This window comes from Colossoma macropomum, unplaced genomic scaffold, assembly GCF_904425465.1.
Source record: "Colossoma macropomum unplaced genomic scaffold, Colossoma_macropomum, whole genome shotgun sequence".
Classification (NCBI taxonomy): Eukaryota; Metazoa; Chordata; class Actinopteri; order Characiformes; family Serrasalmidae; genus Colossoma; species Colossoma macropomum.
Genome location: NW_023494804.1, coordinates 5,299,290 through 5,312,827, shown reverse-complemented (window position 1 = coordinate 5,312,827; position 13,538 = coordinate 5,299,290). Strand labels below are relative to the sequence as shown.

Genomic DNA, 13,538 nt, shown 5'->3' with positions numbered 1-13,538 from the left:
TGGTGGTTGTATTGTTGGTGTTCTCGTTGGTGGTGTTGTTGATGTTGACGTTGTTGTTGGTAGTGGTGGTTGTATTGTTGGTGTTCTCGTTGGTGGTGTTGTTGATGTTGACGTTGTTGTTGGTAGTGGTGGTTGTATGGTCGGTGTTCTCGTTGGTGGTGTTGTTGATGTTGACGTTGTTGGTGGTGGTGGTGGTTGTATTGTTGGTGTTCTCGTTGGTGGTGTTGTTGATGTTGACGTTGTTGGTGGTGGTGGTGGTTGTATTGTTGGTGTTCTCGTTGGTGGTGTTGTTGATGTTGACGTTGGTGGTGGTGGTGGTTGTATTGTAGGTGTTGACATTATTTTTGGTAGTGGTGGTGTTGGTGGCGATATCATTGGCATCATGATTCTCATTCTCAGTGTTATTATTGTTGTAGTGGTGGTGGTGGTGTTTTTGACATTGTTGGTGGTGTTGGTGGTGGTGCTGTTGACTATTGTTGCTGTTGTCAGTATTGTTGGTGTTGTTAGTGTTGTTGATGTTGGTGTTGTCAATGTTGTTGTTGGTAGAGGTGGTTGTATTGTTGGTGTTCTCGTTGGTGTTGTTGATGTTGACATGTTGTTGGTGGTGGCATTGCTGGTGTTGACGTTATTATTGTTGGTGGTGGTAATTTTATTGTTGTTAATGTTATTGTTGTTGCTTGTGGTGTTGTTGTTCATGCTTGTATTGTGTTGTCAATGTTATTGTTGTTGGTGCTGGTGTTGGTGGTAATGTTATTGGCGGTGGTGGTGATGGTGTTATTGTTGGTGGTGTTGATGTTGGTGGTGGTGCTGTTGACTCTATTGTTGCTGTTGTTGTTGGCATTGTTGGTGTTGTTGATGTTGATGTTGTCAATGTTGTTGTTGGTAGAGGTGGTTGTATTGTTGGTATTCTCGTTGGTGGTGTTGATGTTGACGTTTTTATTTTTGGTGGTGGTGGTGTTGTTGGTAAGTTATGTTGTTGGTGGTGGTGGTGTTGTTGGTAAGTTATGTTGGTGGTTATGTTGTGGTGTTGGTGGTGTTGTTGTTGTTGGTGCTGTTGTTGATGTTATTGTTATTGTTTGTGGTGTTGTTGGTGTCGTCAGTGTTATTGTTGGTGTTGGTGCTGTTGGTAGTTATGTTATGGTGGTGGTGTTGTTGGTGGTGGTGGCGGTGTTGCTGCTATTGTCATTTTTATCATTACATCATCAATTTTATTTTTTTTAAATGAATAATAATAATAATAAAAATACTTGGTAATTATCAATTAATTGTGTTATTTTTACTACTACTATGATAATGATTAGTAGGAACAGTCGTGTTGGTGGTGTTGCTCTCATTGTTCTCATCATCATCATCATCATTAGTCATATTTTTATTATTGTTTGTTTTTCTTCTACAGTCTACTTTAGTGAATTTGTAATGTGTTTTAGACCCAATTATTGAATGATCAGGCAGGATTTGACAGTGACAGATTTTGAACCATAGACATTACACCTCATCTAAAACTGTTACTTTTTCTTATTTAAAAGCAAAGAAAAACAAACACCATCAGTTATGCAGGCTTCGTGTCTCCATCCCCCCAAAGGAGTTCCTACATGAATCATTTCCATGTGTTCTGTTCTGAAGATTTCACTCTCATCTCCTCAGTCAGTGTCATTAAAAATAGCCGTGTGTTCTTTACGTCGCTACCTGTTCATCCTTTCTCCTGAGAGCATTTGTGCTTCTGGACTTCTGCCTTGTGTATGTTGAAGGATTTCCACTGTTATCTACATTTCTCTGCCTGTTTGGCTGTAAGCCTATGTTTTGTCTATATGAAGTGAATTCCTGATAAAGTACTGAACTTTTTATGATATGGAGTTCATGCTGTTTATGATATGTATATCATCTAAACCTCCCCAAAATGACCATCATCTGATATCATTTCTCAGATAATAACCACGTCCTCTGAGTCTGAAGCTCCTGAGATGTAGTGTTTTCCTTGTGTGCTGTTAGTGTTTTATTTAGCAGGCGAATGTACAGCGAACCAGTCTGACTCACTGTAATCATGACTCTCTGTATTATGGCATGTATAGCTTTCCTTTTTTCTTTCTTTCTTTCCTTCCTTCCTTCCTTCCTTCCTTCCTCTTTTTAATGAAACATTTTTAATGCTTTCTTTCTTTTTCTTTCTTTCTTTCTTTCCTTCCTTACGTCCTTCCTTCTTTCTTTCTTTCTTTCCTTCCTTACTTCCTTTCTTCTTTCTTTCCTTTTTCTTTCTTTCTTTCTGTCCTTCATTCCTTCCTTCCTTCCTTCCTTCTTTCTTTCTTTCTTTCTTTCTTTCTTTCTTTCTTTCTTTCTTTCTTTCTTTCTTTCCTTCCTTACTTCCTTTCTTCTTTCTTTCCTTTTTCTTTCTTTCTTTCCATCCTTCATTCCTTCCTTCTTTCTTTCTTTCTTTCTTTCTTTCTATCTTTCTTTGTTTCTTTCTTTCTTTCTTTCCATCCTTCATTCCTTCCTTCCTTCTTTCTTTCTTCTTTCTTTCTTTCTTTCTTTCTTTCTTTCTTTCTTTCTTTCCTTCCTTCCTTCCTTCTTTCTTTCTTTCTTTCTTTCTTTCTTTCTTTCTTTTCTTCATTTTTTCTTCCCTACTTTTTTGTTTGTTTGGTTGTTTCTTTCTTTCTTTCCTTCGTTTTTTCTTCCCTACTTTTTTGTTTGTTTGTTTGTTTGTTTCTTTCTTTCTTTCCTTCGTTTTTTCTTCCCTACTTTTTTGTTTGTTTGATTGTTTGTTTGTTTGTTTCTTTCTTTCTCCTTTTTAATGAACATTTCTTTTAATGTCACAGTCACAGTCTCAGCCTGACTGGGGGAAGGTGTGTTACAGGTATGTCCTGGCCATCACCATAAGCCTACTGGTTCAACTGACCCATTAGCCTTTACCACAAGCTGCTCATGCTAATCATTCGTCATCCTGAGCGGAAACGAATCGAACATTCGATTCTCTGAAACGAGCAGTTCGAATACAACGATTCAATAAAAAGATTCGAACTTCGCATTTTATTTTCCACCCGTTTTCAGCCAAACTCGACCTCATTCGCTACGACTGGTTAATGACACGTTTGGGCGGATCGAGTAGTAACTATTGGCCAATCCGAGCTCAGGCCGAAGCGGACGCTACCAGCCAATCCCAGCGCAGGAGGCAGGGTTTGTTGGAAAAGATGTGGGAAATAAAACCAAAACACACCCGTTGTCGGTTTAGGCTGACCAATCAGGTCCTACGCTCAGTGAAGAAAGTGTGCGCCTGCAAAACTGCAGAGGTCCCCACTCCTCTACACACACCTCCAGCACGCCGGCTGTGCGTGTGTGTGAGAGAGCGTGAGTGTGCGAGTGTGTTCTTTAACGGGTGAAGCAGGCTGGAGGCTGGATCTCGCATCCCTGGCGAAGTGGAGGGGAAGTTTAACGCTGTGTTCTGGACGGGTCAGTGAATGATGGAGCCATGCTGGACACACACAGCGCTCAGCGCCCCAAGTCTGCGGGACTGAGACTCAGTTTTCAATGAGTCGAGCTGCTGCTGAGGCGCCGCGAGTCGAGTTCGATGGGATCGCCGCTCCACACAGCGCGCGCGATGTCTGCCACCTTCGCCTCTCTGCTGCTAGGTGAGTTTCTGTCCACAGCGCGTGGGGAGGTGAGGGGGGATCTCGCGGTGGTCTCAGGGTCCAGTTAGCGGTGGCAGCTGAGTTTACAGTGGGAGCAGGCTGGTGCGTGACAGCGCGAGCTGGAGATGGCAGAGTGTGATTGATCTAATGCGCGGAATTCCTGACACGAGCGTGTAGTTCAGGAATTCTGATTAGCTGGAATAATCTGGGAAGAGCTGCGGTCACATTATTATAGCATCACTTTATTGGGTATGAATTATGTTATTACCAAATATTATAGCATACATACTTTACACGTCCTTTCTTTCTTTCTTTCTTTCTTTCTTTCTTTCTTTCTCTGTTTTTCTTTCTTTCTTTCTTTCTTTCATGGTTTCTTTCTTTCTTTTTTCCTTTTTTCTTTCTTTTAATGACTATTGTGCATAAGTAGCTGCCATTTCTTTCTTTCTTTCTTTTTCTTTCTTTCTTTCTTTTTCCTTCCTTTCTGTCCGTCTGTCTACCTATTTGTCTGTCTATCTGTCTGTCTGTCCATCTCTGTCTGTCTGTCCATCTATCTATCTCTCTATCTATCTGTCTATCTGTCCTTCTATCTATCTATCTATCTATCTATCTATCTATCTATCTATCTATCCATCCATCCATCTTTCTGGCCGGAGTTCAGAAGTGTTTCCCAGCAGATGTTCAGATTAATGATTTATCACTTTGCCACTCATATCAGCTCTTATGTGCTGCTGTTTCTACATTCAGCTAATGTTAATGTTTATCTCTCTGAGATGTCTGATATCTGTGTAAGGGCTCCGTTTCTGAAAGTTAGCTGGAGCTCTTTCGTCGTGCTCAGCTGAGGTGCTGCAGACGCAGATGTTTCCTTGTCCACCAGCTCAGATTCACTTTTGATGAGCTTGGAGTTTCTGTTGTTTAATTGTATCTGATGTAGTGTTAAAAATGCCCTCCATTGTGTGCTTCAGTGATTTAGTGGTTCAGACCCTGTCTTATAGAGTCTTAGTGACCAATAAGAGCCTTCAGCGCTGAAACATGATCTGCCCGGAGTTGCCCAGAGTCAGCAGCCTGGGGAATTTCAACAGGGACCAGGATCCATTAGGACTAAACCAATAACTGCATCAACGTTTGAGTCTGGAGTAAAGGCTGGAAAACACTCAGTCGTCCACAGCATATACCCTGGAGCGCTCGAAATTGTTCTGCCCTATGCGAAAGTCCACCACCTGGACATCTGCTCAGCTCTTTACGAACCCCTGTGTGTTCTGGACGCATGTTTCGCAGTGTAAGAGCATGGCATTCATTAGTGCTCTGCTCATAAAGGCCTTTTTTTTTTTTTTTTGCAAGCTTTACAAAATGCTGGTAAATTCATAAATTTTGAAAATTATTCATTTGAAATGATACGAGATCAGAATTGGAGCTGATCCAGGCTTATTTTGATGCTATATTAAGCCAGTTCCAATCTTTTGTTTCTTTTCTTTTTTTTTCCTACTGTCATAGGAATAATGTAAATGGTCATTTTTGTAATTTTACACAAATTTCAGTAGTGAACGTTAATTTTGATGAAGCTGTTTTCAGATTATTAACACATTAAAAATGATAAAAACACTATATTTTAAACAAAAGTCATGCTTTGTAGTGTCCTGATTTAACACTATCTACAAGCTTGTGTTAGCCCAAAGCTAATAGACAAGCCAAAGCTAACATGCTAGTTACAACACAACAATATGACACAATACAAGCAAGTTTTCAGAAGATAAGAGATCTAAATGTCTGAAATGTGAAGCTATTTTTCCTGCCATCTTTTTCACTCGCGAGTGGGCGAAAAACAAAACTATTGCAGAGACTTTGCCTGTAAGGCTGTATTATCTAATAAACACAAATATTGGATCGGATTGGTATCGACCGATACTCAGTACTAAAGTACCTGGATCGAATTAGCAGGCAAATAAATAAATAAATAAATAAATAAATAAATGAATAGAGACATCCGTAGTAGCAGCACTAAACTGCTGTTAGTTGAATGGCTCAGTAAAGCTTGTCCTACCTAGCAACAGTTGCTACCAAAACACGTTGCCGCATGGACAGGTCAGCTAGCCTGCCTAGTCCATGCCGGGGAGAGCATTTTCATTAGTTGCATTAAAGCTGTATGCTAGACAGGCCGTGCAGGCCGGACAGCACGCGCTCCTCGTGGCAATCATCCGCCCCCACGGCCGTATAAACAAAGCAAAACAAGTGGGCGGAAAACTAGGGGGGCTTCGCTTGAGTAGCCCGGACTGCCTTTTTTAGCTCTGCTTTAATTACAGGACTGCTTGTTTGACTGAGTTTGTCTTCAGTGCATATTTAATGAAATAATTAGCCTGTTTTCTATTTTTTCATTACGGCAAACCTTATAAATCTCGGCCCACTAGACGCGCGCTCCGAGATGCTCATCGGAGCAGATGTCTTGGATGAACGGCGCGTGGTGTGTGCTTTCACTGCCAGTCTTTGATGCTGAGGTTCTTAAAATTCTGCACCAGATTGCCACAGTGCTGGTGAATGTCACTGAGTGTCTGATCAAAATATGTTTCTGTTCTTTTTTGATGTTTCGATCTGTCAGAGATGTTGGATGGCGCTGTAAACCAGTTCGAAACTGAGCTGTCCAGAAGCTGAAAGAGAAATAATATACATTTTAAATAGATAATATATGTATGAAGGATCAAATTCATACCTGATTCATCCAAAGTCCCAGAAACATTTGTGATTGGTCAGGATCCTCACAGCACACACTGAAAGACGCGGTGATTAGTCTGAGGCGTATTTGGTCATTGGAGCCGTCTATATGAGTATTGTGGAGGCCGATATTACTATTAGTGTGTAAACAATGTTAAGGTTTCAAAACATATTCACTCCCCAGTGCCTGCAGTACATACAACAGCAAAACAACTGCAAAAACAGCCCATTTGGAATTCATTGTTTTTGTGATGTCACAAAACCAAGTTCACCTGTCCAAATTACAGCACTTTGGCTCCACCCATTCATGCTGAAGGTATAAGGAGTGTTTTAGCCAAATATAGGACCGCCGATTACAACACAGCTCATTAATATATATATATGTATATATATATATATATATATATGTATATATATAGCCTTTTTAATTGTAAGGGATATAAAGAGGTTGGAAAAAGTATCAATAATTATATTTTTGGTATATAAACTCCAATAAATGTCATAAGTGAACCTCAGGAAGAAATAAAATATGAGAAAAATGTACAACCTGGACAACAACATTGTGCGGACTTAAAATGAAAAGAAATATTCTGCGATATATTCTGCGTCTTTAATATATTCATATGCATATATAAACACACATACACACCATCACACACACACACACACACACACACACATATATATATATATATATATATATATATATATATATATATATATATATATATATATATATTATCCATCCATCCAACATCTAAACCGCTAATCCTTCTGGGTCGCGGTGGGGTGCTGGAGCCTATCCCAGCTGTCATTGGGTGGCAGGCATATATATATGTTAATGATGCAAATTTTTTATTTGTATTTTCTTGTTAGTTTTCTTGCTAGTCATTATCGTATGAATATGCGTGAATATTTGTGAGCTTGAACCTGCATAAATGTAAATATCCCATATAAAGCAACATGTAAATACCAGCACACATATCCACCATTTCATTACTGCACTTTAGCCCCGCCCATTCATGCTGAAGTTATAAGGAGTGTTTCAGCCTGGACTGTGGTACAATACAGGGCAGCCAATCAGAACAGAGCCCATTTACATTTATCATACACATACATATACCATGTGTACATATATACATATCAACAAGAACAGCCTGTTAAACTGTAAGGTATAAAAAGAGGTTGGGAACAGAATCAATTATGACATTTTTTATATATATAAGGGATCGAGCAAGGTTGGGAAATGGTCAGTTATGATTATGATTATGGTTTTGGGACAGAAAGCAACACAGATGTCATAAGTGGACCTCAGTGGAAAAAATTAAATATGACTATATGTAGAAAATGGACCCCTAAATTGTGCAGCCTATGTATTTTGTATTGCTTATTGTTAATTGGTATCGTGATGTGAGTGTGTCTACATATTTGTGGCCTTGCTTGAAGCGCTGTATAAATGTAAACAGTAAGTTAAAGCGAAGATCTGTGCCCTGTCTATATTTAGACTGGATCTCCAGGGCCAGGCAAAGTATCTGTCAAGTGTGGAGATGACACAAGCCCCCAGAACCAGAGGTTAGGAAGTGACATCTCGCTGTGCACTAGCCCCGCTCTCTCTTTCTCTCTCTCTCTCTCTCTCTCTCTCTCTCTCTTTCTCTCTCTCTCTCTTCTCTCTCTCTCTCTCTCTCTCACTCTCTCCTCTCTCTCTCTCTCTCTCTCTCTCTGTGAATGCTCCTGTCAAGATGACTTGAATAACAACAACATGGACCAGCAGGCTAGCAGTGGAAGAATCTATTGGCTTATCTGACCCCACATGTTCACGGCACAACCTTTCGAAGCTAATTAGCATTTACCGCGGACTCGCCGCCTACTTGGCCTGCCGAACGGCCTGGCATTTGACCTCATAAAGTAGTCTTTCAGTTTTTTTTTTTTTATTTGGGAAGCAATTAGTTTCATTCCTTTGCCTGGATGGAGCTGGTTTTGTCTTGTAATGTTGAATTCGTTCAGATCCACGGCCTTCAACGAGCAGATCTGAACCTCTGCTTCACATCTTTAGCTCTTTGAAATTGTTTTGTGTGGATTTTCTTACGACTCAGTTAAAGCTTTGCCGTTCATTCCTTTTGTGCAAATCATTCTTCAGCACCAAAATGAACCATATTCAAAAAACCGGTCTCGTCAATTTCGTGTTTACCGAATCAATAATACAACACCGCACGCTGAGAGAGGCAGCTGCCTCCACAAAGTAGCTATTTGCCTCCGAGTGCTGGAGATGGTTTATGCGAACACAGTTCGGAGGATCATCCCCAAGGACAATATTAGCTTGAGCACATCAAACGGGAAGCTAAGAGCGACTGAAGTCAGATAAGTTTCTCAGTGTGAGATCGGAACACTTTCCAAAAAAGTGGCAGAGAACTTCGCGTCTGAGAGGAGAACGTAGTAGCAGTTATAGTAACACATCCCACGCGTCATGCAAAGACAGGGCGCAGAGAGGATTTCTAATAAAAGAGGTCACTCAGGACTATTTATAAACAACTCGTCCACACCACTCACTTCTCATTGCAGCCTGTGAACGTGTGCGCGGGTTTGTGTCTCTGCGATCGTGTATTTAGCTTTTTATCGGGACCAAATAGTGTCTCCAAGATGATGAGCGCACGAGCATTGTGTCCTTGGTTGGCACCTGTGAGGTTATGCATATATACAGAACAAAAGTTAGAGTTATTTAATTTCCAGCTTAAACAGCCATTAAGTACAAGTTTTTTATTTGTCAGCATCAGAAAAAAGCAGAAAACATGTTTGACAACAACACAGAAGCCTCAACAACTAAATTTTTTTAATTTTTCTTTTATTCTTTTTAAGTTTTTAATATTTAGTTTGTCCACTCTTTACCTTTATTACAGCTTCCATTCTTCTCAGGAGACTCACTTTCAGTTTCTCTAAGAAATCTACAGACACACCTCCAAAGTTCAGTCTTAGAAGCTGGTTGATAATTTCCTGAAGTAATCAAACACATTCAGTGGTGTTGAGGTCTGGACTCTGGGGTGGTCAGTCCATTGTTCAGCTTCTTTGTTTGATGTGTCCGTCTCCTTTTCTCAGTGAGGTTCTTCTTGACAGCTACACATCCTTTCAGACCCACAGCGCTGAGTCATCTTCTCACAGTGGAAGGATGGACAGAAACACCTGTGGATGTTTTCAGATCTGAAGCAAGTGATCTTGTTTCATTGTTTCATGTTAAACACATTTTTATTTCTGTAATGAAGTTGGTATCAACTCTAATATAGCATTGTATATTTCTTTTATATGTAAAGCCGGCTCCAAACCAGATATATCACGTCAAAATGTCTTCTATAATGAGTTAAAATTAAGACCATTTTCCTTCCCATTTAAAGTTACCTGGTTCTATATATTCGCTGTTGTTGGAAGAAAACTTCATATCTCCAAAATGGTAACTTTACAGGAGAAGGAAAAAACATACACTACTTTTAAAGTAAATGGAACCAGACTTTTTGTCCAAGTAATTTTGGGCCGTTTCTTTTGGTCCATTCATCATGAAATTTACACACAATGAAAAGGACAACAGGCATTTTTAAATTATGTCAAAAACAGAAAAAAATATGGAGATACGAAGTTTTATTCCGACAGTAGCGATATGTTTATACAGCAGTGTTCAGCTCCAGTTATACAAAAGATAATGGAGTTCATTAAATACTCTCATAAGACAGGAATACAAACTCTGTGTGTGTGTGTGTGTGTGGACCTGTCCCCAGAGGGACACACTGCTGTCTTTAATTAGCAGAGCACATCACAGCAGGGGACACCCCTCACCGAGAGCCGCGTCAGCCCTCTCTCCCAAATCAGAGTGACATCTACACACACAGCACACGCAGCACGGACACACTCAACACTCAGTCACACCAGAGACCCACTCCCCAACACTCCCCAACGCTCCTCAAAGCTCCTCAAAGCTCCATAAATGTTCCTCAACATTCTCTGATGCGCCCCAACACTCAAAAACACTCCTCAACACTCACTCACACCAGAGACCCACTCCCCAACACTCCCCAATGCTCCCCAATGCTCCTCAAAGCTCCTAAATGTTCCTCAACACTCTGAGACGCGCCCCAACACTCCCCAACACTCTAAAACAATCCTCAACACTCACTCACACCAGAGACCCACTCCCCAATGCTCCCCAATGCTCCCCAAAGCTCCTTAATGTTTCTCAACACTCTCAGATGCACTCCAACACTCCCTAACACTCAAAAACACTCCTCAACACTTACAAATACTCCCCAACACTCACAAACACCCTTCAACACTTCCCAATGCTCTCCAACACTCACGAACATTTCCCAACAACCCTAACACTCTGCAGTGCTCTCTAACAGTCCCTAACACTCTCCAACACTGTCCAACACTCCCAACACTCCTCAGCACTCCCCAATGTTCTCCAACACTCACAAACACTCCCCAACACTCTCAAACACTCCGTAGCACTCCCCAGCACTCTCCAAAACCCTGAACACTCCTGACCACTCACCAACACTCCTCAACACTTCCCAACACTCTCCAAAACCCCCAACACTCCTCAACACTTCCCAACACTCTCCAAAACCCCCAACACTCCTCAACACTCAAAAACACTCCTCAACACTCCCCATAAACATTCTGCCGCTCGGCTCCCCCACAGGCTGACATACTCTCACCTGTTACAGAGCACAGGGCTCAGCACTCACACACACGTATGTCATTATCATATGTCTCATTCCACCTGAGCGGAACACACACAGTACACTCAGGAGACGTGGCTGAGCACTTTGATGCAGAGCACGGAGAGAGAGAGAGAGAGAGAGAGAGAGAGAGAGAGAGATTTCTGACAGCTGCTTAAACCTCCCAGCGTTGTATGCAAGGAAAGGTTCTCAACTTAACAAGAAACAACATGTGATGTTATGTTTTACATTAGATTATATTAGGTTATATCAGTGCTACATTTTTCATACCTTCAAATATCACAGAGGCATACAGTAATATCAGTGCAGAAAAAAGGCATAAAAGTGCCATTTATGTTTCGTCTGTTCCATCTCATCCTGCATTTCAAATAAAAAAAATAAAATAAAAAAAGCTCAAGCTAGCATGATAACAGCTCTGCTCACCACAGAACAGGTGCAGTTCCAGCTAACTGATGTTCAAATTACACAAGTTTACCCTCATACCTGACAGCACGATGTTGACTGGCCACAATCTATGGTGTTGTAGAGCCACTGTTGTGCATAGTTTTTCTGGGGTGTTTCCTGATGCTAGCAGCACATGACACCAAAACCAGCACAATATGATCATAAGAACTGTTTAGCTCAACAGTGCAGGTTGACAGTACCTGTGAAATTAGAGGGTGCTTCATTTTCAGATTGTTATGTTGGATGTGTTTTCATTGGGCTACGACTATTTTCAGGCTAATGTTGCTCTATCATGTTATAACTTATGACCGTTATACCACACAACGCTAATACGTGGTCTAAAGTACTGTTAGGACAGGACATGGGGAGGTGGGATAAAGTAATAATTACCAGCATTTGTTAGTAATTTTAGTCCCGTCTGAATCTGCCCTGACAGGATCTTTACGGATTGCACACACATATGATATGGCAGTGATAATACATAAAGTAATCTAGATAAACTCACATTAAAACCACTTCAGCAATCAGGCAGCAGCATTCAATGAAAAATCAAGCCTTAGTTTCAGTGCTTAATTAGTAAATGTTGAGGTTCCAGAACCTGTGACAGATCCAGGAGCCTGATTTGGTGATTGGTAAGTAGATGAATAAGATGCATAAAAAAAGTGTGCAACGTTAAAAAAGCTGCATTAGACAAGCAGCTCAATGGTAAGTTTCCCAGTAATGTCAGATTTTAGGATTATAAGAATACAACTGACCAAAACTGGATAGTTGTGGCTATTTAAGTGCGTGGTGTATGTCAGTCCATACTTTAGTGGGGGGATTGTGTGAGGCTGAGCCCAAATATCTAGCTTTTTAGTCAAATTTGCAACACATTTGTATGGATATGTAGCAAGTTGTTTATGGAAAATATTCAGATTTTTCACTAAATGTATTTATGGATTATCGCAGGGTATGTCATATATGAACAAGATACAGGATCTGTCAAAATAGGTGCTGGACACAATCTGGGAGGTGCTGGATTCGGCTTATTCTGGCACGCATTAACGCTACACTATGCAAGATTGGGGGATTTGGAGCCCTCTCTGGTGGAAATGTGTAATTGCATGCATGGATGGATTTTCGTTGGTTGTGCTTTGGACCCCTTCCCCGAGTGGATGAATCTGATGATTGTGAGAGCGTTGAAAAGAATTCAAAGAGAACTCGGTCAAAACTTGGTGAAGGACATGTCTTCTGAGAATTTGAGTAAATTATCTACTGTTGTCATCATATCTTCATAAGTATAATGTTGAGTTTGTGTATGAGACTTAAACATTGAGGCAGGTTTTACAGGTATTTATTTACACCATATTCTAGCCCTTTTCCCCCTCCTGACTCAGTAACACCACTTCTTATATGTACATAGTGCAGCTCTATGATCACCAAGTTTGGTACCTCAGCTGCTCCTGGACCTTCATTTGCATAAATGAATGTTTGGAGGAGGAAGCGGGGGAGCTTGTTATGATGAACGTTTCAGCACCAGCTGCTCAAAGTCCCACTTCGCCTTCACCTCCGCACATGCAGGCGCACTTTTTAGTAACTTGGTCACTGCCGCTTTGAAGTCCACCCTCGGCCATGACCAGCTTTGGCTGCTTTGCGACCTGCAAATCCCAGGGCCCGATGAGAGATGAGCGCCTAAATTACTAGCAGACTGCAGGGGGAGAAGACAGGAAGGGCTCGAGATGCTTTCGAATGGTTTCCATTTCCCATAATTCAAACCACCTGCGTTCACCTTTATGCGCTCATTGTAAGAAAAGGCAAATATTCCTTTACAAAATATTTGTCTTTTTTCGGAGTCGCTCTCTGGAATTTATAGGCTGGCTCAGCTGGCCTGCTTGCGTCTGGGGAGAGCGTTACCTCAGGGCTTTTGGCGGCTACCTGCGGGTCAGAGAGGGGATTGTTTGCAAAGAAAACACTCCAGAGAGTTATTAAAGTGTGCGTGATGGCCTGTTTGTTTTTGCCCACCCTGACTTCTGCTACAGTGCATGATTTGGAGTGGGTTTCTGGTAGTGTT

The 13,538-nt window shown here is 41.2% G+C and overlaps 1 protein-coding gene across 2 annotated transcripts in view; it reads left to right on the top strand.

Moving 5' to 3' along the window:
* The first annotated feature begins 3,235 nt into the window (after nucleotides 1-3,235).
* The window catches only part of LOC118824816 (CXADR-like membrane protein), an 88,236-nt gene continuing 77,933 nt past the window's right edge, over nucleotides 3,236-13,538 (top strand). For both annotated transcript variants that reach the window (XM_036595237.1, XM_036595236.1), the window contains exon 1: nucleotides 3,236-3,617. In XM_036595237.1, coding sequence (XP_036451130.1) covers nucleotides 3,557-3,617 — 61 coding nt within the window. In that variant the 5' untranslated portion in view covers nucleotides 3,236-3,556. The remainder of the gene's footprint in view (nucleotides 3,618-13,538) is intronic.